The sequence below is a fragment of the Ursus americanus genome, chromosome 7 (assembly GCF_024610735.1).
Source record: "Ursus americanus isolate L20-20 chromosome 7, mUrsAme1.1.p, whole genome shotgun sequence".
Taxonomy (NCBI): domain Eukaryota; kingdom Metazoa; phylum Chordata; class Mammalia; order Carnivora; family Ursidae; genus Ursus; species Ursus americanus.
Window position 1 is genome coordinate 52741617 of NC_142133.1, and position 27552 is coordinate 52769168.

The 27552-nt window shown below is 39.8% G+C and overlaps 1 protein-coding gene across 8 annotated transcripts in view; it reads right to left on the reverse strand.

The window, feature by feature from the left end:
• Nucleotides 1–27313, reverse strand: part of MTA3 (metastasis associated 1 family member 3) — a 156525-nt gene extending 129212 nt beyond the window's left edge. For 7 of the 8 annotated variants that reach the window (XR_015725267.1, XM_087863703.1, XM_087863702.1 and 4 more), the window contains exons 1-3: nt 27204–27313; nt 25452–25519; nt 17448–17541 (exon numbers count right to left, since the gene is read on the reverse strand). Coding sequence is in view for 7 of the 8 variants with exons in the window: in XM_087863703.1 (XP_087719829.1) it covers nt 17448–17541; nt 25452–25519; nt 27204–27231 (190 nt within the window). In the remaining variant the exon portion in view is untranslated. Of the gene's footprint in view, nt 1–17447; nt 17542–25451; nt 25520–26525; nt 26641–27203 lie in introns of those variants that run through there. The other variant, XM_087863701.1, reaches the window with a different exon arrangement.
• Between the last annotated feature and the right edge of the window lie 239 nt (nt 27314–27552).

The window sequence follows — 27552 nt, forward strand, 5'->3', positions numbered from 1 at the left end:
CTCATTAAGAGATGATTTCCAGTAAAAATGTATTTTTATGTTTAGTAATTATCATATTTTTAAAGATTTATTTATTTGAGAGAGAGCAGGGTGGGAAGGGGCAGAGGGAGAGGGAGAGACAGCAACCTAAGCAGACTCCCCACTGAGCACAGAGCCCAGTGTGGGGCCGGATCCCACAATCCTGAAATCAGGACCTGAACCAAAATCAAGAGTCGGACACTTAACCAACTGAGCCACCCCGGCACCCCAATAATTATCCTATTTTTTAAAATACTTGAACTGTAATAAATCCACAAATAAATTCTTAAGATTCTGAGACTTTCAGGGGCGCCTGGGTAGCTCAGTCGGTTAAGAATCTGCCTTCGGCTCAGGTCATGATCCCAGGGTCCTGGGATGGAGCCCCGAGTTGGGCTCCCTACTCAGCAGGGAGTCTGCTTCTCCCTCTGTCCCTTTCCCCCACTTATCCTCTGTCTGTCTCAAATAAATAAATAAAATCTAAAAAAAACAAAACAAAACTGTGCCTTTTGGACTCAGGAAATACAAAATGTTTTTAATTTTAATTTATTTATACACTTTTGTTGCAAAGAACGATATGATGATGAATAAAATGTGCAGACATGGGACACACCTGGTGGCTCAGTCGGTTAAGCGCCCAACTCTTGATTTCGGCTCAGGTCATGATCTCACGGTTGTGAGACTGACCCCTGGGTTGGGCTCTATGCTGGGCACGGAGCCAGCTTAAGATTCTCTCTCTCCCTTTCCCTCCATCCCCCAACCCCCGCTGGAGTTCTCTCTAAAAAACAAAACAAAACAAAACTTTTTGGCATAAAATACATCAGGCTGAAATTCTGTGGAGAAAACAAAATGGAAAGGAGCTCAATGAGAAAAAAAGATCCCATGAAATTTCAAAATGTAGAGTAGAACTTGTTCTTTTTTTTAACCTGTGATGGTGGGCAAACTGTTACAACATTTCTTTTCTACCAGAATACTTTTAAGTGTGATACAACAATTTATTTTTAAATGTCACTATTTACAACATACCAGATATTACCTCTTTGCAACTATTTTAATTTTTGTTAAGTAAGCTCTACGCCCAATGTGGGGCTTGAACTCAAAAGCCAGAGATCAAGAGTTGAATGCTCTACCAACTGAGCCAGCCAGGTGCCCCCACAACTATTTTAATTTTTGACGAAAAACTTTAGATGTCAACTTCCATCTTTTTTTTAAAACTTTTCTGAGTATAGTTGACACACAGCAGTACATTAGTTTCGGGTTGACAAAAGAGTGATTCAACAAGTTTACACATTATGTTGAGCTCAACACAAGTGTAGTTATCATCCACCCCCATACAATCTATTACAGTATCACTGACTATATTCCTTATGATGTCTTTTATTCCCATGACACATTCATTCCATAACTGGACACCTGGATCTTCCATTCTCCCTCACCCATTTTACCCATCCCTCCACCCAACCCCTTTCTGGCACCCATCAGTTTGTTCTCTGTATTTTTATAGGTCTGATTCTGCTTTTTGTTTGTTTATTCATTTGTTCGTTAGAGTCCACATGAGTGAAATCATACGGTATTTGTCTTTCTCTGACATTTCACTTAGCGTAATACTCCCTAGCTCCATCCATGTCGTCACAAATGGCATGAAATCATCCTTTTTAATGGCTGCATAACATTCCAGGGCATGTGTGTATACTACATCTTCCTTATCCATTCATTTATCGATAGACACTGGGTTGCTTCCATACCTTGGCTATTGTAAATAATGATGCAAGAAACAGGGGTGCATATATCCTTTTCATTAGTGTTTTTGTTTTCTTTGGGTAAACAGGCAATAGAATTATCAGATAATATGGTGTTTCTATTTTTAATTTTTTGAGGAACCTCCAAAACGTTTTCCAGTGTGGCTGCACCAATTTATATTCCCACCAACAGTGTACCATGGTTAGATGTCAACGTTAAATGTATAAGAGAGTAAATGTTTTTTAAATTATTAAGGGAATTTCGAGAGCACAAAATATGAAAACCACCATACTATGCCATTATTTTTGTTAAAAAAAAAAAAAAAAAAAGAAGAGCTAGGGGAAATGCACATATACACATATGTATGATCTGATCTGTATACATTGACTTTTCTCTAGAAAAGACACCAGAAACTAGTAACAATGGTGATCTGTGGGGGAGAAGAGGGTTTTTAGGGACCTGATGTGGGGAATATACTTTTGTACCTTTTAATGTTGATCCATACTGAAATAACTACCTTTCAAAAATGAAAAATTTTTAACATTTAACTAAAATAAATAAACAGTGTGAAGGTAACTATTTTAAGACTACAAATAGGATGAATGTCTTACTGAAAAATAGAAAATCTGATAAAACCAACACAAAGAAAGGAAGGAAGGAGAAAATACACACCTAGGATTTTAAATAAAATATGATTAAATAGAAAAGAATTAAATATCCTTATCCTGGGGCACCTGGGTGGCACAGCGGTTAAGCGTCTGCCTTCGGCTCAGGGCGTGATCCTGGCATTCTCAATCAAGCCCCACATCAGGCTCCTCCGCTATGAGCCTGCTTCTTCCTCTCCCACTCCCCCTGCTTGTGTTCCCTCTCTCGCTGGCTGTCGCTATCTCTGTCGAATAAATAAATAAATCTTTAAAATATATATATATATATGTATATCCTTATCCTGAAGTTAAAGATCCTCAGAATGGGTTTAATAAGACCAAACAATGGAAACAAAAAAATTTCCAGCTAACAGGACACTCTGGAAAACAACCTAAAAGACTAAACATAAAATGATTAAAAAAAATGTATAAACTATACAAATGTTAACCACCACAAAAATGGGACTAGCAAGCAACAGCATCAGAAAAAAAAAAAAGAAAAAGAAAAAAAAAAAGAATTCAAAGTTAAAAGCCATCAGAGAAAGATTTTTCCCACCCATCCGGGGGGCACCTGGCTGGTGGAGCATGAGACTCTTGATCTTGGGGTCATGAGTTCAAGCCCCACACTGGGTATAACGATTAGTTTTAAACAAACAAACAAACAAACAAACAAACTTAAAACAAAACCAAAAACTATTAAAATGTAAGGGAAAATGGAAAGATACACTTAATAGAAGTAATCAGCAGATTAGTAATGGACAGATCAAAGTCTACTCATGTAAATAAATATTAGGTTTAAAAAAAGGATGTATTTACAGAGGGAAGTCTGTGCCAACTGAAATTTCAGTTAGGGTCTGAGGTGGAGGAAGAAGCAAAGTGTAAATGAAGTAAGACTATGCTGATTAATTGTTGGAGCTAGATGAAGGTTAAATGGCGGTTCATTGTACTCTTCTACATTCTGGTTATTTGAAAACAACAAGATTATTCAGAAGCGAAATGACACATACACAGCGAAACCTACAGCAGATGATCACAGGTTCTCAATGAAAAATATGTAACCTTAAGGGCATTTACTAGAGGGGCACCTGGCTGGCTCAGTCAGTAGAGTGTACAACTCCTGATCTCAGGGTGTTCAGTTCGAGCCCCACACCAGGCACAGAGTTCACTTTAAAGAAATATATTTTATCTCAACTTAAACAAAAAAGGATTTACTAGAAAACAAGAAAGAAAGAAAACAAATGAACCTGACTTTTCTCCTCATTTTCTTCCTATGACATGAATCTATGTCAGAACCACTTTGCCAAGGTCCATATAAAATTCTATTATGATTTTGACTGGGATTTCATATACCTTATAGATGTGGGAAAACGTTTACAACATTGAATACTATTTTAAAGAACCAGCACTGATTTCATAACCAGTACATCTTCCCCTATTTCAGTAATTGTTGCTTTTATTTCTAATTCCTTCCTTCTTTCGGATTTTATTTTTCTCTTCTTTCTTGAATGCCTGGCTTTAAAAATTACTTGAAGTCATTTTTTTCAAGGTTTGCTTTGAAGTCACTGTGGCCTCATCCTACAGGTTTTTAAGACGTAGTACTTTCACCGTCATTCATTTTTGGAATCATTTGCAACTGAAGATTACATTTTATTTTTTAAGATTTCTTTATTTTAGAAAGAGAGTGAATGAATATGCAAGCAGGGGGAGGGACAGAGGGAGAGAGAAAATCTCGAGATGAATCCCCACTGAGCACAGAGCCAGACATGGGACTTTATCCCACCACCCTGAGATCATGACCTGCGCCAAAATCAAGACTCAGACACTTAACCGACTGAGCCACCCAGGCGCCCCGCAACTAAAAACTTTATTTCTCTTTTAGCACAAAAGTTGCTTATAAGCATTTTTTAAATTTCTAAATTGGATACTAACATGGCTTGTTACCCTTTTACTGTTAATTATTTACTCTGTTGCCTTGTAGACAAAATGTTACTTGTGCATTCCTGCTTTTGGTACTTGTTAAAGGTTTTCTTTGTGCCTCATTTATAGATGAATGTTATGAATAACAGTCTGTCTTTTAAAAGGAGAATTTATCCCACTCACATTTTTTATCATTTGATATGTTTGGCCTCATTCTGGCCATCTTATATTTACCTTATTGTTCTTTTTCCCTCTTCTCTTGAGTTGGGGTCTATTTGGGGCCATTTTTAATTTATCTATTAATCTAGTAACACAAGTGAAGTAAAATCAAGTAATTTATCTGTATCCTTCCACTGGTTATCCCTAAATTGAGATATAGTTAATATGGTGAACTACCAAACATAATTGAACAATACCTATAATCCTCCCTTTCCCTCAAATATCACTTTTATTTAAAAAAAATTTTTTTTAAAGATTTTATTTTTATTCTCCCTTAAATTCCAGGTCAAGACAGCATCAACCTTACCCGAATATAAATAATTTTAGGGGCGCCTGGGTGGCACAGCGGTTAAGCGTCTGCCTTCGGCTCAGGGCGTGATCCTGGCGTTATGGGATCGAGCCCCACATCAGGCTCCTCTGCTATGAGCCTGCTTCTTCCTCTCCCACTCCCCCTGCTTGTGTTCCCTCTCTCGCTGGCTGTCTCTATCTCTGTCAAATAAATAAATAAAATCTTTTTAAAAAAAAAAAAAATAAATAATTTTAATCTCTAATTTTCGGGAATTAAGGAAATATTAAGAATTTTTTTTTAGGTGCACCTGGATGACTCAGTTGGTTAAGCATCTGCCTTCAGCTCAGGTCATGATCTCAGAGTCCTGGGATCAAGTCATGCATCGGGCTCCCTGCTCAGTCTGCTTTTCCTTCTCCCTCTGCCCCTTCCCTGCTCACTTAAGCTTGCTCTCTCTCTCTCTCTCAACTAAATAAATACAATCTGAAAAAAAGAAAGAAAGAAAAAAGAAGAATTTAAGCAAGCTCTATGCCCAACATGAGGCCTGAACTCACAATCCCGAGATCAAGAATCGCATGCTCTACCCACTAAGCTAGCAAGGCTCCAAGAATTTTTTTTGATTTGTACATACCAAGTAACTTCCGCGTTCCCAGCATTATGGTGAATGTTAGCACATATATTAAGTCAACAAAAAAGACATACTTTGTTGTTCTATGATACTATGTTTAGGTGCAGTGGTTTTTCAATGGATACTAGTCTTCAACCTAAGGAGTGCTTTGGAAATGGTGGGTCTGTGGGGGTGGGGAGGAGGTACCACAACGGGAGTGGTACTAATATTTCACATATAAAAGAATGTTAGACATCAAATTCAACACCAAAAAAACAAATAATCCAATTAAAAATGGGCAGAGGACTTGAATAGATTTTTTTCCAAATTAGACATACAGATGGCTAACAGACACATGAAAATATGCTCAACATCACTCATCATCAGGGGAATACAAATCAAAACTACAATGAGGTATCACCTCACACTTGTCAGAATGGCTAAAATCAAAAAGACAAGAAATGACAAGTGCTGGCAAGGATGTGGAGAAAAGGGAACTCTTGTGCACCACTGGTAGGAATGTAAATTGGCGCAGCCACTGTGGAAACACTATGGAGGTGCCTCAAAAAATTAAAAATAGAAATATATATGATCCAATAATTCCACCACTGGGCATTTAGTACCCCAAAAAAGAAAAACACTAACTTTAAGAGATATATGCACACCTATGTTTACTATAGCGTTATATACCGTAGCCAAATTACGGAAACAGCCCCAGTGTCCATTGACAAATGAAAGGATAAAGATGCAGCATACACACACACACACACACACACACACACACACACGCTGGACTATTACACAGCCATAACAAAGAATGAAATCTTGCCATTTGTGACATGGGTGGACTAGAGGGTATTTAGCTAAGTAAAATGACAAATGAGTGGAAAGACAAATACCATATGATTTCACTCATATGTGGAATCTAAAAAACAAAATGAATAAACAAACAAAAAAATAAAGACTCATAAATACAGAGAACTGGTGGTTGCCAGTATGGGATGATGGGCAAAATAGGTGAAGGGGATTAAGAGGTAGAAATTTACAGTTATAAATAAGTAAGTCATGAGGCCGAAGAAGTACAGCACAGTCAATAATACTGTAATAATATTGTATGGAGAGAGATGGTAACTACACTTATCGTGTTAGCATTACATAATGTATAGAATAGTCAAATCAGGGGCGCCTGGGTGGCACAGCGGTTAAGCGTCTGCCTTCAGCTCAGGGCGTGATCCCAGCGTTATGGGATCGAGCCCCACGTCGGGCTCCTCCGCTATGAGCCTACTTCTTCCTCTCCCACTCCCCCTGCTTGTGTTCCCTCTCTCGCTGGCTGTCTCTATCTCTGTCGAATAAATAAATAAAATTTAAAAAAAAAAACAAAAACCTAAACTTTAAAAAAAAAAAAAGAATAGTCAAATCACCATGCTGTACGTCTGAAACTAATACCAAAAAAAAAAAAAAAAGAAAGAAAAAAAGAAAAAGAACGCTAGACAACATATAGATACACAATATATAGCAGAAGGCAGTCCGGTACCAGAGAAATTTGATTCACGTGATTTTCAATGTCCCTCTGAACATTTATATAGGTGAAAAACATGACTCTGTTACTGGAAACTAGAGTTAATTCCATTTTATGTAGGAGAACAGAAATACTTTGATTGTGGTTTTAATATAACTGACTTTTCCAGGAATGCAGCCATCATATAAAAAGAGAAAAGTCTATTTTGTTTTGTTCAGAACTTACCAAGAGCACCATTCTGAAAAGTCTCGATAAATATTAGCATTCCCAATATAACATTTCAGTCTAATCTCTAACTGCTGCATTGCTAGCAATTCCACGGGTAAACACAGACATTTCTTTTTTTTTTTTTTTAAGATTTTATTTATTTATTTGAGAGAGAGCAAGAGCACAAGGCGGGAGGGGCAGAGGGAGAAGCAGACTCTCTGCTGAGCAGGGAACCTGACATGGGGCTCAATCCCAGGACCCTAAGATCATGACCTCAGACACAGGCAGACGCTTAACTGACTGAGCCACCCAGGCATCCCATGCAGACATTTCACAACTTCATTATGTCTTCCACTATAGACGTGCCCTAAAATTTACACACATTGAAATACAGTACATATGATCATATATTATATATTGTATTATATGTTCTACTATAAATTACTTTATTTTATATTTCAGTTAGAACATAATACTGAGTTTTAGTTTTATTTTTTACATAAGTTACACTATCGATGAATTTCACTTCAGAATAATAAAGAGAGCATTTTTCCTGACTTGTTCTCACTGTGGCCAAAAATTAAGTATGAGGAAAATATTCAGCATAAGGCATCAGTGCAAGATCATTTAGTCAATCTATCAAAAGAAAATGAGGTTCAGGGGCGCCTGGGTGGCTCAGTCGGTTAAGCGTCTCCCTTCAGCTCAAGTCGTGACCCTGGGATGCCGAGATTTCCCCCTCTAGTGCTCTCTCTCACGCTCTCTCTCAAATAAATCAATAAAAGCTTTAAAAAAAAAAGAAAAGAAAAGAAAATAAGGTTTATTTAAAGAAAACTAAAAGTTCATTAAATACTTTTAGTAGGCAGTCAGAGCTTTGATATTGATCTTAAAATGTCATTAAAATTACACAAAAACAAAATCTGTTATGATCCTGTTCCAGTTAACTACTGCTGAGTTAGGAATCACCCCAAAACTTAATGGCACAAACAACAACTATTATATTTTGTTCACAGGTTCCGTGGGTAAGGAATTCAGACACAGCACAGCGATCTTGCCTTCGCTTCACAATGACCAGGGCTTGAACTGGAACTCAAATGGCTGAGACTAGATCAGCTGGTGGTTCCTTTTCAGCCACAAGTCTGGCACCTGGGCTCTCAGCTAGGGTTGTCAACCACGGCACCCATACACGGCCTCTCTCTGTGGCTTGGCCTTCTCCCGGGATGGTGGCTGAATTCCCAGCAGGAACACCCGGAGAGCAAACATTCCAAGAGAACCAGGCAGTAGCTGCACGGCCTTTTATGACCCAGTCCTGGGAGTCACACTGCATTGCCTCCACTATACTGTACTGGTCACAACAGCATGGACCCCATCTAGCAATAGAAGGAATGTCAAAGCATTTGGGGACCACATTTTAAAACCACTGCAGTTTGTTCTCAGACAACCAACATGCTAAAACAAAATCACTGGTAGCCTGGCTATTCTTCAGATTTGTTCCCCTGCTAAATTTAAAGCTACACACAGGTGTACAAGCAAATATAATGAACAAGACACACAGAGACTCAAAAGATGATCAAGACCAGGTCCCCAGCATTCAAGAACCTAACAGCACTTGGAATATATAAACTGTGTGCTAAGGCCGGGAAAGAAAGCTGGAGAGGACACAGCAGATGTATTGATTTCAGTACTTTAACAATTGTGATTACTGGTGACAAATCATTTACAAAGAGGTGCCAAGGGGCGCCTGGGTGGCTCAGTCAGTTGAGCGTTCAACTCTAGGTTTCAGCTCAGGTCACGATCTTTGAGCCGTGGGATGGAGCCCCACATCGGGCTCCGTGTTCACGGGGGCATCTGCTCCAGATCCTCTCTCCCTCTCCCTCTGCCCATCCCCGCCACACTCTCTCTCCAAAGTAAATAAATCAATCTTTAAAAATAAATAAATAAAAGGGGTACCTGGATGGCTCAGTTGCTTAAGCCCCTGCCTTTGGCTCAGGTCATAATCTCAGAGTCCTAGAATAGAGCCCCAAGCCGGGCTCCCTGCTCAGCGGGGAGTCTGCTGCTCCTTCTTCCTCTCCCTCCACCCCTCCCCACCCCTGCTCTCTGTCTCCCTCAAATAAATAAAATCTTTAAAATAAATAATTAAATAAAGGTGCCAATTATTTTATAAAATCCCATTTAAGTCCAAAAATCCTATATAGTACAACAAACATTCCAAATCTTTTTAATAATTATAAATCATGTACTACCTGAATCTTAAAAAAATAAAGTTCCCAATATGCCCTTTGACACCAAGACATTTTACAAGAACATGACTCAGACCAGGATGTGATAAGAACTGGGTATAGAAGTCACTTTACCTTTTACCTGTAACAAATCATAACCTTATTGATTCATAATATCACCACATCCTGAAATGTCTTATTTAAAATTTTAAGATCAAGGATGCCTGGCTGGCTCTGTCAGAAGAGCATGTGACTCTTGGTGTCAGGGTTGTGAGTTCAAGCCCCACACTGGGTATAGAGATTACTAAAAAAATAATTAATTAGTTAATTAACTAATTTTGAAAAAGAAGGATGCCAACACTACTTTCTGATTCTACTCAAAATAATAACACAAAAATGCCAGAATCATCAATAACTTGGTAAACAATATGAACAACAGGACTTAAGGAAGGCAGGATCAGTCTCTCCCCAATTCTCTCCAAGAGTTAATTCTGGTTTTATAATTCTGAGTAGGAATAAATAAATCTTCCTATCTTCTTTCCTCTTCCTTGTAGTGGAAACACAGGGGCAAACAGAATGAACATTCGTCAGAAAATAACTTCTCATTCATCTCATTTTCCCTACATCCCAACTTCAGCCCCCAATGAGTGACACAACAACTGAAAAGTTGGGAAGAAAATTCTAAGGAAAGAAAAGAGCTGTTAAGTAAACACTTTACTTTGTGCCTGACAGGTTAAATACAGCGGAAGGTGACACAAAATTTAATTTGCTAAAGCTTTACATTTTTTACTTTAAAATAAAATCTTAAAAAAGGAAAAAGGGGGGGCACCTGGCTGGCTCAGTCCGAAAAGCATGTGACTCTTGATCTCGGGGTTGTGAGTTTGAGCCCCCTGTTGGGTATAGAGACTACACAAAAATAAAATATTTTTCTTTTTCTTTTTTTTTGAGAGAGAGATAGAGAGAGAGAGAAAGAGAGTGTGCTAGTGGGGAGGGAAGGGGAGAGGGAGAGAGGGAACCTTAAGCAGGCTCCATGCTGAGCACGGAGCCCCACATAGGGCTCCGTCATACAACCCTGAGATCATGACCTGAGCTGAAATCAAGAGTTAGGTGCTAAACTGACCCTTAAAAACAAGATCTTGGGGCGCCTGGGTGGCTCAGTCAGTTAAGTGTCTGTCTTCTGCTCAGGTCATGATCCCAGGGTCCTGCATCCAGCTCCCTGCTCAGCAGGAGCCTGCTTCTCCCTCTCCCTCTCACTCTGTGTGCATTCTCTCTCTCTCTCTCTCAAATAAATCAATAAATCTTTTTTTTAAAATCTTTTTAAAAATAAATAAATAATAAAGCTTTAAATTTTAGGAATCACAATATAAAAGTATACAATATGTCAAAAAGCATCTAAAACATGTGAAGCAGGCCATAAAGAGCAGTGATGAAATTTATTTCTCAAAACTCCATCACTCCTGAGAACCATGTCCATTTGGAACGGGCATCTTTTCTTAAACCCAAAATTCCATTTCTAATAGATTAAGAGAATCAAGATTGCTTTTAAAAACAAAGTATGGACTCTGGCTTTTTGTGAAATTACCTCACTAAAGTCAGATTTCTTTTAATTTTTAAAATTATATAACGAGAGGTGCCTGGGTGGCTCAGTCAGTTAAGTGTCTGCCTTCTGCTCAGGTCATCATCCCAGGGTCCTGCTCAGCAGGGAGCCTGCTTCTCCCTCTACCCGCCCGCCCCGCTCTCCCACTCTCTCAAATAAATGAAAAAATCTTTAAAAAAAAACAAAAACAAAGATATAGAGATAGAGAGAGATAGAGATAGAGATAGAGATAGAGATAGAGATAGAGATAGGGGTGCCGGGGTGGCTCACTCAGTTAAGCATCTGCCTTTGGCTCAGGTCATGATCTCGGGGTCTTGGGATCGAGCCTCAGGTTAGGCTCCCTGCTCAGCAAGGAGTCTGCTTCTCCCTCTCCCTCTGCCCCACCCCCCTACTCATGCTCCCTCTCAAATAAATAAATAAAATCTTTAAAAATATATATTTTATATATAAATAAATATATATATAAAACCATGACATATCCAATCTGTTAAAAGTACATGGCAATCCAGGTATTGCACTGCTCTGTCTCAAAAGAAAGTCTCTCCCCTGTGGTCAGATGACTATGGTCTCCAAGACCATTTCCCAGTAAAACGAGCCAGGACTCCACAGAGATGAGGTGTGAGGCAAGAAGTGCAAAAGATGAGCCTGGAACATCTTGTATCAAAAAAGCAAGTAAGACAATATCTTAAGATCATTTCAAAATGACTCAAGAACAAACCTAAATAAGCCCTCTGGCTGAACGTAGGACAACTTTTGAGTATCATCAGTAAGGATAATAACTGAAGGGCGCCTGGGTGGCTCAGTCCGTTAAGCGCCCACCTTCAGCTCAGGTCATAATCCTGGGAGGGGCTCCCTGCTCGGTGAGGAGTCTGCTTCTCCCTTTCCTTCTGTCCCTCACCCTGCTTGTGGTCTCTCTTACACACGTGTGCTCTCTCTCTCTCTCTAATAAATAAATAAAATCTTTAAAAAAAGAATAATAATTGATAATAAATATGAAATATGTCCAAATCCTTGACCTCATGATGAAACTGGTGATCGTTTTTCGTGTTTTTTTTTTTTAAGATTTTATTTATTTATTTGACAGCGAGCACAAGTAGGGAGAGCAGCAGGAAGAGGGAGAGGGAGAAGCAGGCTCCCCGCTCCAGTGTGGGGCTAAACCCTGGAATCATGACCTGAGCCAAAGGCAGACGCTTAACAACTGAGCCACCGAGGCACCCCTGAAACTGGTGATCTTTGGAGGATGCCAGGAACCATCTCAGTATTTTTAAAACTGGTAATAACTAAAAAAAAGAAAAAGCACATCCAAGCCTTTAATTTAACCTTCCTGAACCTGAAGATTAACCTGATGGCTGACATAGGGAATATCTGCTTCACAGAAATAGTCTACCCAGTAAATGAGGGATGACAGAACAAAAAGCATAATTTTCACAACTTTAATGAATTAATCAAGGCAATCATCAATCAACAATGAGAACGTTACAAAAAGATAGCTTAAAAATTCTGTTTCTAGGAGCATCTGGCTGGCTAGGTCAGTAGAGCATGTGACTCTTGATCTCAGGGTTCTAAGTTCAAGCCCCACACTGGGTGTAGAGATTACTAAAAAATAAAATCTTAAAAAAAATTGTTTTTATTCTTTGCTATTAAAGGCATTAAAGTAGGAAATTTTGCAAAATTTGAATAAATCTATAGATCAGTGTACCATCATCCTTGGTTAGGTAAGAAAGTCTCCTTTTTAAAAAAAAAAAAAGATATACACTGAAGAATCTCTAGGAATTAGGGGAAATACGTCTTGAACTTACTTTCAAATGGCTCAAAACAGTAATAAATACACAACAGAGCAAATAGAGTAAATATAATAGAGCAAACAGTAAAATGTGAGTCTTCTGGATGAAGAGCAAATGGGGTTTTTTGGTAATGTTTTTAATAATTTTTCTGTAAATCTAAAAATTATTTCAAAGTAAAATGTTAAGAAAAAAAAAAAGAGAGAGACAGGCAACAATACGTATGGACCTCATGGGAGAAGGGCACAATACTACCTCTTGCACCCACGACCTCACCTCTCCCCCACAAAAACCATGTGGCTTTAGATCCTCTAGAACCTGAACCTAAGTGTCCATCTACAAAAAAACATGGTAAAGGACACAATTTAGATAAACAACTCCAGACCAAAGGAAACTACAGGATAAACAACCAGTTATCTTCAACAAGATACTGAGGGATGGAGAGAGAGAATATGAATCAATATCCACACAAAAATCTGTACATGAATGCTCACAATAGCTAGGTATTCAAAATAACTAGAAAGCGGAACAACCCTAATTGTCCGTCAATTGAAGAATAAACAAAATGTATATACATCCAGCGGAATATCATTCAGCTATAAAAACTAATGAAGGGATTCAGGCAATAACATGGAAAAAAACTGGAAAACACTATGCTAAATTTTAAAAATCCAGACACAAATTATTATTATTATTAGGGGCATCTGGCTGGTTCAGTTGGTAGAGCATGCGACTCTTGATCTCCTGAGTTCAAGCCCCAGGTAGGGCAAAGAACTTACTTAAAAAAACAAAAAAGCCCACACGCACACATTATATGATTCCTTGGTGTGAAGTCCAGAAGAGGCCAATCTATAGAGACAGAAAGCATACTGGACGCTTTCAGAGGCTGAGAAGAAGGGGGAATGAGAAGTAACTGGTCTCCTTTTGGGGTGGTGATAACATTTTGAAATTAAGATAGTGGTAATACTCATACAACTTTGTACGTATACTAAAAACCACTCAATTGTGCACTTTAAAAGAACGGATTTTATGCTATGTGGATGATATATCAATTTAAAAAATGGATGGTCAAGGAAAAAAGAGACTTAAGAGTACTATCAACCAATCATAATCTGTTAACCTCATTTGGATCTTGATTTAAACAAACTATAGGGGCGCCTGGGTGGCTCAGTCAGATAAGTGCCTGCCTTCGGCTCAGGTCATGGTCCCAGAGTGCTGGGATGAAGCCCTGCATCGGGCTGCCTGCTCAGCAGAGAGCCTGCTTCTGTCTCTCCTTCTGCTGCTCCCCCTGCTTGTGTGTGCATGCCCTCTCCCTCTCTGTCAAATAAATATTTTTTTTAATGTAAAAAATAAACTAAAAAAAGAAAAAATTTATGAAAGAAAAAACATGAAAACTAAGTAGATATTTGATAACACTGTTTACAGAATCCTAAATGATCAAAGAATGCTAAAATGAGTAGGTTAAAGATTGACTGAGAACAAACTATTCATGTAGTTGCGAAGTATCTCCCCCAAAATAATTTACTAAACAGAAAGGGACACCACCTTGATCAAGTCATCAAACCTAACATAACCAATATTAGGACAAAACCAATTATGTGCCTCTTAATACAATGCACTGAGAGGGACACAATACAACTTCTGTGGCACCCCTACCAAAAAAAAACATAACCTGCAAAATAAGAAAAAATAACATAACCTGAATCTAATCATGAGGAGACATCAGAGGAACACAAATTGAGCCATATTCTACAAAATAACTGGCTTGTTTTCTTCAAAAATGTTAAGGTCAGAAAACGCAGAGAAAGACTGAGGAACTGGTTCCATAACAACGAGAAGGGACAATAAAATACAATGAGTCTGGATTTTATTCTAAACTAAAAAATATATATATAGCTATAAAGAACACCACTGGTGCATGAAATTTGATTAAGGATCATGAATAATGGTTTTGTGTGAATATTAGGTTTCGTGACTTGTTTACTCTACTGTGATTATGTAAAACAATTTCCTTTCATTTAGAAAAACACAACCCATGTCTCCAACTTACTCCCAAATGAATGAGTTTATACATATAAAAAGAATGATAGTCAATAGGACAGAATGTTAATTGCTGAATGTGGGTTAAGGGTATACGGGAGTTCCCTTTACATTCTTGGCCCTTTCTATAAGTTTGAATGAGGCCGTATCTTTTAGAAATACATACTGTAATACTTGTAGATGAAATGGTAAGATTTCTCTGATGAGCTTCAAAATAAGGGGATGGAGGAGGGGCACAGATGAATTAATTGGTCGTTTATTGATAACTGTTAAAGCAAAGGAATGGAAACATCAGGTGGATTATACCATTCTCTGTACTTTTGAATGTTTGAAATTCTCTGTAATAAAAAGCTTTAAAGGAGTCCATAATGGAAAGGTTTTTAAATGGAGAAACTGAGGCTCAAAGTGGCAACCACACCCAGGAGTCCAGTTTTGAAATCTTTCCAATGTATGACTCTCTCTCCAATAATCCTCCCTTAAAACCTCTTCATATAGCAAGAACTATCCAGACAATTTTATTCTCCCCACCTGAAATTTTAGCCAATACCAAACAGCAATACAGTAAGATACTTCTGACGCCACCTTCGAGAGTAAACTCAATAAATGATGGAAGAACCTGGCAAATGTAGTAGAAGTAACCCACCCAAAGAAGTGATCTACAAATTGCTGAGGAGGTAGAAAACCAACTGACATTTATTAAGCACCTATTTATGACCTTAGGTCATTTAATCGTCACATCAATGCTGGCATAATTTTTTCCCTTAATTGTTTCTAACTGTGGTAAAATAGACGTAATACAAAATGAGGTGATCTTTTTTCAGTCTTATTTTACACATGAGGAAAACGGAAATGTGTAAGAAATTAAGAAATTTTCCCAAGACAAGCAGCAACTAGCAAAGCAGGATCTGAACCCGGGTCTTACTCTAAACTACATGATCGCCATTATATAATTTGATTGACTCCTTTAAATCTCTTAAATTTGGTTTCTAAGAGTCATTGCCAAGAGCCTAATCACTTCTGATTTTCTACATTTACAAGCCTAAAATAGCACCAAAATGCAGCCATGCTGAGACCCTCCAGGAAGTCAGCCGACCCCGTAACAATCTTTATACCACACTACCTTTGCTGCAGCAACTTTAGAAGCTACGTTAGAAGCTAAATTAAAGCCAGAAGTATATGAATATTAACGAGACATTTTATCTTTCTTATGCTTACGTTATAAATGGTAAATAAAATCCAAATAATTTTGCAGAGCCACTCTAATAACACACTGAATTCATAGATTTTAGCTACAGCTAAAATAACTGATTAGTATGTCATTTTAAAAAGTAGTATTTTCAGGGATGTACTGTATGGTGACTAACATAATATAATAAAAAAATATTATTATTAAAAAAATAAATAAATACAATAAAAAGTAGTATTTTGGCCTCATAGAGGAGGGACAAATACGAATGCCCTAAATCTGTCAATATATAATTTGTAAATATTATAGAACTCATATCAGTCTTTCTATACAAAAAAATAGAAATAAAATCTTTAAAAAAAACAACAACACACTATGAACTACAGCAGAAAATATAGTAGGAATTTAACTTATGCAACAACCAGTCCGCCTGATCAAACCAGTGACCCAGTGGGGAAATGATTATCAAACAGACACAGAACAAACCCGTGCACACAATAGCCTCCCTTACCAAAACACTTCAAAAGCTTCAGGGTCTCCAAGACCAGAGCATAATAGTTCAGTGTCAAACTGAAAAACACACATACATGTGGTCCTAGTCTCATATATTTTGTAGGATGAAAATGGCTTCATTGTGTAAGTCATAGTGAGGTAGTTTGATTCATCACGGAAATGAAAATGGCTTCAAAATAAAGTACTTATATTCCATATGTTTCTTTTCTTAAAATTTAAATCTTTAAATTTAAATCACTCAATCAGTAGAGCATGTGACTCTTGATCTCAGGATTGTGAGTTCAAGCCCCATGTTGGGTGTAAAGGTTTCTTAAAAATAAAATCTTTTAAAAGATAAATAAAATGAAAAATAAATTTTTAAAATTTTAAAATAAAAAAATAACAGAAGGGGCTAAAATATGTCAAAGCTGTTGATAGGGGGTAAAAACATACAATAAAGGTTAATCTACAAAGAAGGGCTCAGAGTTGCTATCTCTGCAGGAGTTCACCGTATCTTAATATCACTTTGCACTTCTTTTCCTGAAAACCCTTTTTTCACACATACCTAATTCTATATACATATAATAAATAATCAGAATTTTTGAAAATGTAAATATTGCCCAGTTGCTTTAGAGGGGAAAAAAATGTCCTCCAAAATACCAATAAAGTATAAATGTTCTCATATTTAAATCCTTTCAAAACTACCCCTGAAAATTGCAGATGGCAAAACACTACCCTGATTGTCTGCAGAAGCCTACTTGCAAAGAGTTCTAGTTCAATGTATTGACTAATACACGTGTGACGCAACCTAAGAAAATATATACTAAAACCGAACACCACCCAAGAAATTACTCTCATCTAAACTAAGAGGAAGACAAATGGGAAAGCAAAAAGCTACAGGTAACAAAAGGCATTTTTCCTCCTATCATGGAAAACAAAAACCTTAAAACATTTTTTAATTAAAAAAAAAAGACAACTTACTAGCATGCTTGTCTGCAAGCATTATAAGCGTGTTGGAAATATCTCGTCGTCTATAAAAGCACACTACTTTTGCTTCCACGTTGCCAGTTGCAGTCTAAGAAATAAGAAAAATAGAGGTTATCTGTACTGAATAGTAGACTCAAATAGTTTATAAAACAAAACTAAATACAATACAATTATAAGAACACTCTCATTTATACTGTGCCAACCGCAACTGCGGGATAATCGTAGAGCTAAAAAATTCAAACGAGGATAAGCAGCATTTGCAAAGGTTCCAAGTGAAACTGAAATGTCAAACATACAATAACTTACTGGCATCAATTAAACTAAAGTGATCAGATCGCTTTAATGAGCCAGAGAGTGAAATCTGATCAGCCTTGAGAAACTAATCCCCCAAATTTTAAAAGCCACAACGTAACTTATTTAACATATCCTCCAAACCCACTTCCAGAAGCGTAGGCTAAGAGTAAAATTATGCAGCCCTCTCCTATATACCTCCACATTTGACTGACGGTGAAGCTCTGTGCGTGTGGGCAGCCATTACCCAGAGTGGAGCAGACAACTTCGAAAAGCATTCTCCACCCCAGGTAATCTATGAATCCATAATAGTCAATGTTCTCGGTAGTACTTAGTTTACCTTCACATATGAAAGTATTAGAAACTTTGAGTTATGAACACTGAAGCTCTTATTTATTTTTGACTACACTCTAGAATATAACCAATATTCATTTAGGTTGTAATTTACTGCAGCTGGGGACCCAGGCTCCTACTCTCCTATTCCTTATGAATTCTGAGAACTTTCAAGGTCAATCATTCATTACAAAGTTCCTTGTAAAAATACATAGATGACAGTAAAATCCTACTGTGATTTCCAATTTCAAAAAAATTTGACAACAGATTTTCAGAATTTCTCTGTGCTTACAGATATATTCAGACATCAAGAAATAAGAATATATATATACATATATATATGTATATATATGCTGCAGTAAATGTGTCGATTTTATGAAGTTCAGCGGCAGTATTTTAGAGCGAAAAATAGTTGTGGAGAAATATTGCCCCTTTGAATTGAAATCATATTAAATCCTAACCAAAGTGCTTCTGCATGTCACAATATTGTGATCAAATACATCCTCCAGAAGTAACGATCCGGCAATCTAAGAAATGAACAGGCCAATATTTCTTGTAAATAAAATCTATCAATGACTACAATTTACAAGCTCTTTACCAGTTTTAAGACAAAAGCATGTTCAAAATCCAAAGCAAGCATTTAAAGGGGTATTTTTTTCTGCCTCTCTAGTGAGTTCCTCCACTAGGAATACTCTACAAAACTAATTAAATTCTTATTTTAAACCTGCTTGAGGTGGAGGGGCATAGTTCAAAATAAAACAGTCTCTTCTGAACGATGCACACACTCGGCTATTAGGTATTTTATAACTATAGTATTCCTCTTTCCCTCTACAAATACACACACGCACCCTTTCAAGTATGCCTCTAAAGTTAAACTACTCAAACTGTGGTCTAAGGCCCAGTCTACAACTCCTGCCGTGTGATGAAATGAGAACAGCAATTGAGTGTGTGTCTTAGAGCATTTGGTAGTTAATTTTAATCTATTGAACCTAATAATGAAAAATGAAGGCTTGTGTTTTTATAAGCCTATTTTAAACTTCATTTTTCTACTATTTTTTTTTTTTAATTTTATAAAAGCAGTCTGAGTTAGTGAACCTTCTTAAAAATCTTACACCATAGGGGCGCCTGGGTGGCTCAGTCGTTAAGCATCTGCCTTCGGCTCAGGGCATGACCCCTGTGTTCTGGGATCGAGCCCCGCATCGGGCTCCTCCACTGGGAGCCTGCTTCTTCCTCTCCCACTCCCCCTGCTTGTGTTCCCTCTCTCACTGGCTGTCTCTCTCTCTCTGTCAAATAAATAAATAAATAAAATCTTTAAAAAAAAAAAATCTTACACCACAAATATGTTTGCCAAGCACTGCTCTAAAGACCTAGGTTAGGAGCTCCTGGCTGGCTCAGTTGGTAGAGCATGTGACTCTTGATCTCAGGGTTGTGAGTTCGAGCACCACATTGGATGGAGAGATTACTTAAAAATAAAATTTAGGGGCGCCTGGGTGGTGCAGTCGTTAAGTGTCTGCCTTCGGCTCAGGGCGTGATCCCAGCATTCTGGTATGGAGCCCCACATTATTTATGTGACAGAGAGACAGCCAGCGAGAGAGGGAACACAGCAGGTAGAGTAGGAGAGGAAGAAGCAGGCTCCCAGCGGAGGAGCCTGATGTGGGACTGGATCCTAGAACGCCAGGACCCCGCCCTGAGCCGAAGGCAGACGCTTTAACGACTGCGCTACCCAGGCGCCCCAAAAATAAAATAAAATTTTAAAAGGGGTGCCTGCATGGGGCAGTCAGTTAAGTGGTTGGTCAGGAGATCAAGCCCCAGCATCAAGCTCCACACTCAGCAGGGAGTCTGCTGGCGATTCTCTTTTCCTCTCCCCCTGCCCCTCCCCACCACTCAGGGGCCTGAGAGCTCTCTTTCCCTCAAATAAATAAATAAATCCTTAAAAAAAAGAAGAAGAAGAAGAAGCCACAATGGACGTCAATTTCTTTGCTGTGTTCTTTTCTCCATTTAGGTTGCAGCCTCTTAAATCCCTATTCTGTCAAGTACATTTACTAAAATATCCTCTAGCGATGAAGGGCTTTTCTTAAGCTCTAAAATCATTTTAGTCAACCTCATACTCATGTCTGGTTCTATCCCAGACTTAGGAAGTACATTATTAAAACAAAAACAAAACAAAAAAACCCACACCACACACACACACACACACACACACACACACGTTCCATTTCAGAAAGTCCATGGTTTGCCTAAATTACAACTGAAAATCGACTTTGCTTTCCCAATTTCTGTCCTTATTTCCAAGAGATCCCAAATAGTAGGAGGGGTCTTACCTTGGGTTTCATGTGGGAATGTCCTGAAACTATGTGCAAATTCCTATATGTGCAAATATAGATGGAGGCAGAGGGTATCATCAGACACTCAAAGAAATCAGTGACTCCCCTCTCCCCACCAAAAAGACGGAAGACACGAAACAGTAAAATGAATCTCAGAACAAGTCAGACAGCTAATAAAATATACAGAAAACGAAGGTACACACAAATTATACAATATACACACCAAAAACAAAACAAAAATAGCAAGTAACATGCTAATTTTTCCACAAGCTTAACTTCCAAAACTTCCTGAGGCTATCCCATTACTACGTTCACATAGCTTTCTCTCGACATCCATGCAGACACAATCTTTAGAAGTACAACACCCAACCTAGATAGTGACTAAATAAAATTTACCAAAAGTTGTTTTCATAATTTTAATCTTATATTCGTCCTCCAAAAGATCATCTTCATGATATCTAAGTACAAATTAGGAGAGAGGAAAAAAGGGAATATAAGATAATGTTGAACTGTGTTCATCAACTGATATTTACTTTTATACCTAAGTTTCCAAAACTTTAGGGGAAAAAATTGAGGCAAAAATCTATTCGTGGGGACGTCTAGCTGACTCAGTTGGTGGACCGAGCAACTCTTGATCTTGGGTTATGAGTCTGAGCCCCATGCTGGGTGTAGAGATTACTTAATAATATCTTAAAAAAAATCTATTACTCTAATTTTTTAAAAAAATGACATACTGTAGCCCAGATTTCAAACTGAACAAGTAACATTTCAAATGGGATTTTTTTAAAAACCAGAATCCATTCTATAAAAGTGAACTTTCAGGGTGCCTGGATGGCTCAGGCAGTTAAGCATCTGCCTTCAGCTTAGGTCATGACGGGATTGAGCCCTGGAGCCCCCGAGCCCCACGTGGAGCCCCAGGAGGAACCCCAAGCATCATCAGGCTCCCTGATCAGCAGGGAGCCTGCTTCTCCCCCTCCCTCTGCCTACCGCTCCCCCTGCCTGTGTGCACTTGCTTGCTGTCAAATGAATAAATAAAATCTTAAAAAAAAAAAAAAGTGACTTGTCTATTAACAGTGGTGATTGACAGCTTACCCTAGGAATTTTGTTACAAAAACACATTCTATGTGATAATTAATAGGGGCCACCTGGTTCCTGGCTGGCTCAGTCTTTGACTTTTGATCTCAGGGTTGTGAGTTGGAACCCCACTCTGGGTGTAGAGATTTCTAAAAATAAATAAATAAACAAACTTCAAGAAGATAGTTAATAAAACAGGTTAATGTCCTTTTTTTTTTTTTATTTAAGTAATCTCTACACCCAACATAGAGCTCAAACTCATGACCCCAAGATCAAGAGTCATATGCTCTACCACCTGACCCGGCCAGGTGCCTCTAGGTTAATGTCCTTTCCTATCCTGACTTATCAATTAGAATATATCAAGTATTCTTAAATTCATTATTTGGATTTCCATCATGTTAACTTTCCTCACTTTGCCAATCTGACCTCTGATCCTCTCAGGGCCTTTATATGTAACACTCATGTGGCCTCTCTCCCATGGCTACCTCTTTCTCACCCTTTAGGCCTCAACTTCAATGTCCTTAAAATCCTTTCCCTTTCTATCCAAAAGAAGTAACCTCTGTTATCCCCCATGTCAAGGCTCTTGTTTATTTCTTTCTTAAAAGTTAACATCAGGACGCCTGGGTGGCATAGTCTGTTAAGCCTCTAACTCTTGGTTTGGTTCGGGTCATGAGATCAAGCCCCAAGTCAGGCTCCCTGCTCAGTGCAGCATCTGCTTGAGTTTCTCTCTCCCTGTCCCTTTGCCCCTCCTCCCACTCGTATTTTCTCTAATAAATATATCTTAAAAAAAAAGAGTTAACATCATTTTTGCTATTTTCTTTATGCTTATTAACTTGCCTTTTCATGTGCCCCTCTCATGAGAATGTAACCCTATGTGGGCAGAAAACATATCCATATTGTTCACTGTTGTGTATCTGAGCCTAGCCTTGTGCCTGGTACGTAACAGGTACTCAGAAAATATTTGTTTAATGAATTATTTAAAATGAGATATCTTTTCCACATTCTTCAGAAATAAAGGCCCTATTGGATGTCCTATTGGAAGGCAGTGACTCAGTCAGTTGAGTGTCTGCCTTCAGCTCAAGTCATGATCCCAGGGTCTTGGGATCGAGTCTGGCATCAGGCCCTTTGCTCAGTGGCGAGCCTGCCACTCCCCCTGCTTGTGTTCTCTCTCTCTCTCTGATAAATAAATAAATAAATAGAATCAAGAAAGAAAGAAAGAAGAAAAGAAAAAAGAGAAAAGAAAAGAAAAGAAGAAAGTCCCTATGCAAGGGGCGCCTGGGTGGCTCAGTTGGTTAAGCACCTGCCTTGGGCTCAGGTCATGATCCCAGGTTCCTGGGATCGAGCCCCATACTGGGCTCCCTGCTCAGCGGGGAGTCTCCTTCTCCCTCTCCCTCGGCCTCTCTCCCCAGCTTGTTCTCTCTCTCTCTCAAATAAATAAAAATCTTTTTTAAAAATAAATAAATAAATAAAATTAATAAAGTTTTTAAAAAAAAAGAAAGAGAGAGAGATAAAGAAAGGAAGAAAGTCCCTATGCACGGGGTGCCTGGGTGGCTCAGTTGGTTAAGTGTCTGCGGTCAGCTCAGGTCATGATCCTGGAGTCCTCGGGTCGAGCCCCGCATCGGGCTCCCTGCTCAGCGGGGAGTCTGCTTCTCCCTCTACCCCTTCCCCTGCTCATGTTCTCTCTCTCACTCTCTCGCTCTCAAATAAAATCTTTTAAAAAAAAGGAAAAGAAAAAGAAAGGCCCTATTTAGCCAATCTGACTTATTTACCAATATTCCATCCATTCAAACTGCCACTGTCTGAAATTACAGACTCATTTCTCACAATTCAGTCATCCCCAGCCCGCAAAAAACCATTATTATATTACGACTCTCTGCTGAAAGCAGAGGGCCAGGAAGAAGGTGAGGATGGAGAGCAAGGGATACTTTTGGAGTGAACAGTAATATAATGAAAAGGAGTGTGAAATGAGCCAGGTTCAAGCTAGATGTGCAACCCAGGCACTTAACCACTGTATCCCTCACAACAACTCCAGGATGCATCTGCTTTAAAGGTTTAAGGTTATTTTGAGGCTCGAAAAAAGTAAAAATGTGAATCCCCACATCATATGCTTCCAGAACACCATGCTCTGATATTTGCAAATTTAGCACAGCTGCAATTTTCCTTCAACTTGTGGGATTATTTAGCTGATGCTCGTCTCCACTACTGGACCTAACTTTGTTCACCCTGAATTCCTAAAAGCACATATCTAAAAATGCCTGGCAGGTAGCAGGTCCTCAGAAATATCTGTAAAATGAATGAATCAAAATACTTTGTAAACAGTAAAGCTATGTGCAAGCATTAACGTCAGACATTTGAGAAATTCATTAATTCAACAAATATTTACTGAATGCCTTAACTACCTGCCAGTCACTTATTCTAAGGCACTTGGGATGCATTAGTGAACAGAAAAGATCGCACTACACACAGAGATTACATTCTAGTCTGGGAAAATGGGCAATGACAATAAACACAATAATGAAGTATCTTGGAAGGTGATAAATTATATGGTGAAAAGAGCAAGGCAGAGCAAGGTACAGGGGATTAGAAACAACTTGATGGCCCTAAGGTACATGCATGTGAAAACACGAAAGACTCTACTGTGCTTGGAGCCAAATGAGCAAGGCAGAAAGCAGTAAGAGTGGAGGTCAGAGGGACAGGGAGCAGCCAGAGAATACGTCTCATAGGCCAACATTTCTCTTTGTATCCTAATTAATTTTCTAAATAGACTGAAAAACAGTTTCGAGTTGCTTACACTCTTATACATCAATAACATAAAAGAGAAGATTAGAATAATGCCCCAAAAGTTTCCACCCACAGACTGATCTAATCCTGAGGCCATTCTCTTCATTTGGTGGTGGTGGTCTCAAATACAACGGAATTTTTAGAAATGCAAGGTCCATGGGGATGTCTCCAGAAGCAAATCAAGATCTCAGGGTTCATAAACCAGAAATGCCCTAAACCAGACTTTGCTTCCTGGGACTCAAAACTGGCCTAGTCTCTAGATGGTACTTGGGGGAAGGTATTAGCTAGACAGCCCCCAACATTTTAACACTATGAATTCTCATAAGCTATACAAATAACCTTCAAAGCTGGTTTGGAGGAAACCAGAGCACCATTAGTAATCCATGGTTCATACAGTTTATGACTTTTCATATGTCACCTACTGCAAACAGTCACAATGCTTCTGATGTCCTGGACACAAGCGATCAGAGACAAACCTTAATAAAAAGTTTTATTTACTGAAGGCCTAAAGTAGGAAGCTACTCTACATTATACCAAAACTGTATTCTTAGTCAGTCTAATCCAAAATTTTACAAATTCCCTTCAATACTTTATTTCCTAGCTATCTCCTTCTAAAGCTGGAAGAGGAAAAAAATAATTCACCCGAAAAGGGAGAAATACAATTACGACTCTAAATATACAAAGGGAGGGGCGCCTGGGTGGCGCAGTAGTTAGGTGTCTGCCTTCGGCTCAGGGCGTGATCCCGGCGATCTGGGATCAAGCCCCACATTGGGCTCCTCTGCTGGGAGCTTGCTTCTTCCTCTCCCACTCCCCCTGCTTGTGTTCCCTCTCTTGCTGGCTGTCTCTCCATGTCAAATAAATAAATAAAATCTTTAAAAAATAAATAAATATAAATATATATATATACACATACACAAAGGGACTGAGTGACAGGAGTGCCTTGCTCTGAGAAGCTCTGAGCAATCTGAAGAAATCTGCAGATGTTAAATATTTCAGTAACATTTAATATCACAGGTAATAATACAAAGCCAAAGATTATTCAGAATCCTGTATAACTCTCTAATCTGCAATCTCTACTTTCAGAGAGTCTAGGAATGAAAGTAAAATCATCTCTTATGCCCTTTACCTAATTACCCTTCAATGGGAAACAATTGTTTTTTAACATTAAAATCGAGAACACTCAGTGTACATATACCTTGTTGAGTTCTTCTATCCTTCTGATTAGGTACGGGTTACTGGAGGAATTCTCAAAGTAGACATAATCTGTAATTAAAGGAAGTAAAGAGCTTAATCTTTTCAACAGAAAGTTCGCATTTGTCAATCTATGACTTCTGTATCAGGCAAAGCACATTCCACATGAAGCGCATAATTCATTCCCCGGTAAAAGCAATACAACCTTAATGTATTTAGCAATTCAACCTTAATATATTTTCTCATATGCCTACTATTCACAGACCCTTATTTTCCTGGCATTTTCATTTCAATTAATGTTTTATCAAGTTCTCCTAGTCTTTCGGGCCACACATCACTTCTTTACTAACAAAAAGACTCTCCTCATCATCGAGTAGTCAGGGCTGACTAAACATGTCTTTCATGCTGTAACTGCTTCCACATCTTTTCCCTCCAATCCAATTTACCCTGGAGTACGCTTCTCACATAAAACTATTGACCTAAGACAAATTCAGAGCATCTTGAAAAGCTTAGCAGCCCAAAGTACATTTCAATCACCAACTTAAAAAAAAAAACAAAACACATCAGGTGAGCAGAGCAGGTAAGAGGAAACACATTTCAAACTTTTCCACAGCTCTATCTGGGATGATGGGGGGCGGGGCATAAAAGGGGGGGTTCCCTTTCTGAAAGACAGAGGTCTCCGGAGATATCAGGATTTTGTTATGCTCTTTACCATATTTAATCCAGATCCATTTAGGGTCTTGTTATAAAGAAATCACTGCAGGCTTTCAATAAAAAAGATAAAAATTTTCAAGTGTGGCTTTTCCTCTCATGTAATCGGTTCACTGGAAACTTCCCACTGTGTGTTTATTTGAAAGGCTGGGCTGCATTGTTATTGTCTATCTTAGTGGCTCTTTCCTGTCTCTCTTCTGCAAAGTGGCCTCATTTGGCCAGGCCATTCCCACCACCATCCATCAGGAGCTCAGCTAATGAGCAGAGAAGAGCAAGTCTCACACACAAACACGCCACTTATCTGAATTATTATTTTACCAAGAAAGAGGGAGGAGGGCGTCGTGAGTAGGGAGAAAGTTTGTTTGACCTTATTTCTCTCTTCTGCAGAAGGCTGGGAAGGAGGCAGTCACCAGAGCAAACGTCCAGGCAGAGCTCAACTCCCCACCTCTGGCTGCGGTGCCCCGGCCCCACTATGCCCCATCTTGGGGGGCTGGGCAAGAAACGGGAGGGGGAGTGAGGAAGGCGAGGTGCAGGGCCCTGTCCCCGCAAACAGGCCTGTCCAGCTGTGCCCCTGGCTTTGCCCCCATCGCCCCCACCCCCCCACCTCACACTCCTACTGAAGGGGAGGAGTAGAGCCGGGGGGGGGGGATGTCCCCCCATCCTCTCCAACCCCTACTGCCTGCAAGCCGCGCGGGGAAAGACCACCCTATTTGGGGGCTCGACGGCCGATACCCAATGGGGGCGTCCTGTAGGGGGGCGTCTGAGAATTCACACCCCCAAGTACAGGCCTGGCCCTAGAAAACTGAGCGGGGGTGGGAGCGGAGGGGGAGGGTGGGCGCCGGCCCCCGGCGGGCCACGGTCGGGGGAGGGGCGGGTGGCGGGGGGGGTGGGGAGTCCCGGCCCCCTCTGCGGGCCCCGGCGCCCCCCGCCCCCTGCGCCCTCGGCCCGGGCGCCCGCAGCTCCCGGCGGTTAGGGTGAACTCGCCCCGGTCCCCCACTCCCGGAGCCCGCTCCCAGACGGGCCGGGTCGGGCCGAGCCTTCCTACCTCCGACCCGGTACATGTTGGCCGCCATGTCCGCCCGCCCGCCCGCGGAGCCCGAGCCGAGCCCCGCCCGCCGCCGCCGCCTCAGCCTCGGCCGCCGCCGCCGCCGCCGCCTCGCCACGGGGGGGAGGGGAGGGAGGGACCGAGGGGAGGGGGAAGCGAAGGGGAGGGGACGCCGCGGGGTGGGGGCAGGTTCCCGCCCCCAGCGACGGGCCAGCAAGGCCGAGTGGGTCGGGCCGGGCCGGGGGAGGTCGCTGCGGGGCCAGCAGGGACCTGGGGAGGGCGGCGGCTCGGGGGCCCTTGCTGGAAGTGGAGGACCCCTAGGGCAAGGGTCGTGGCCGAAGCGGAGGCC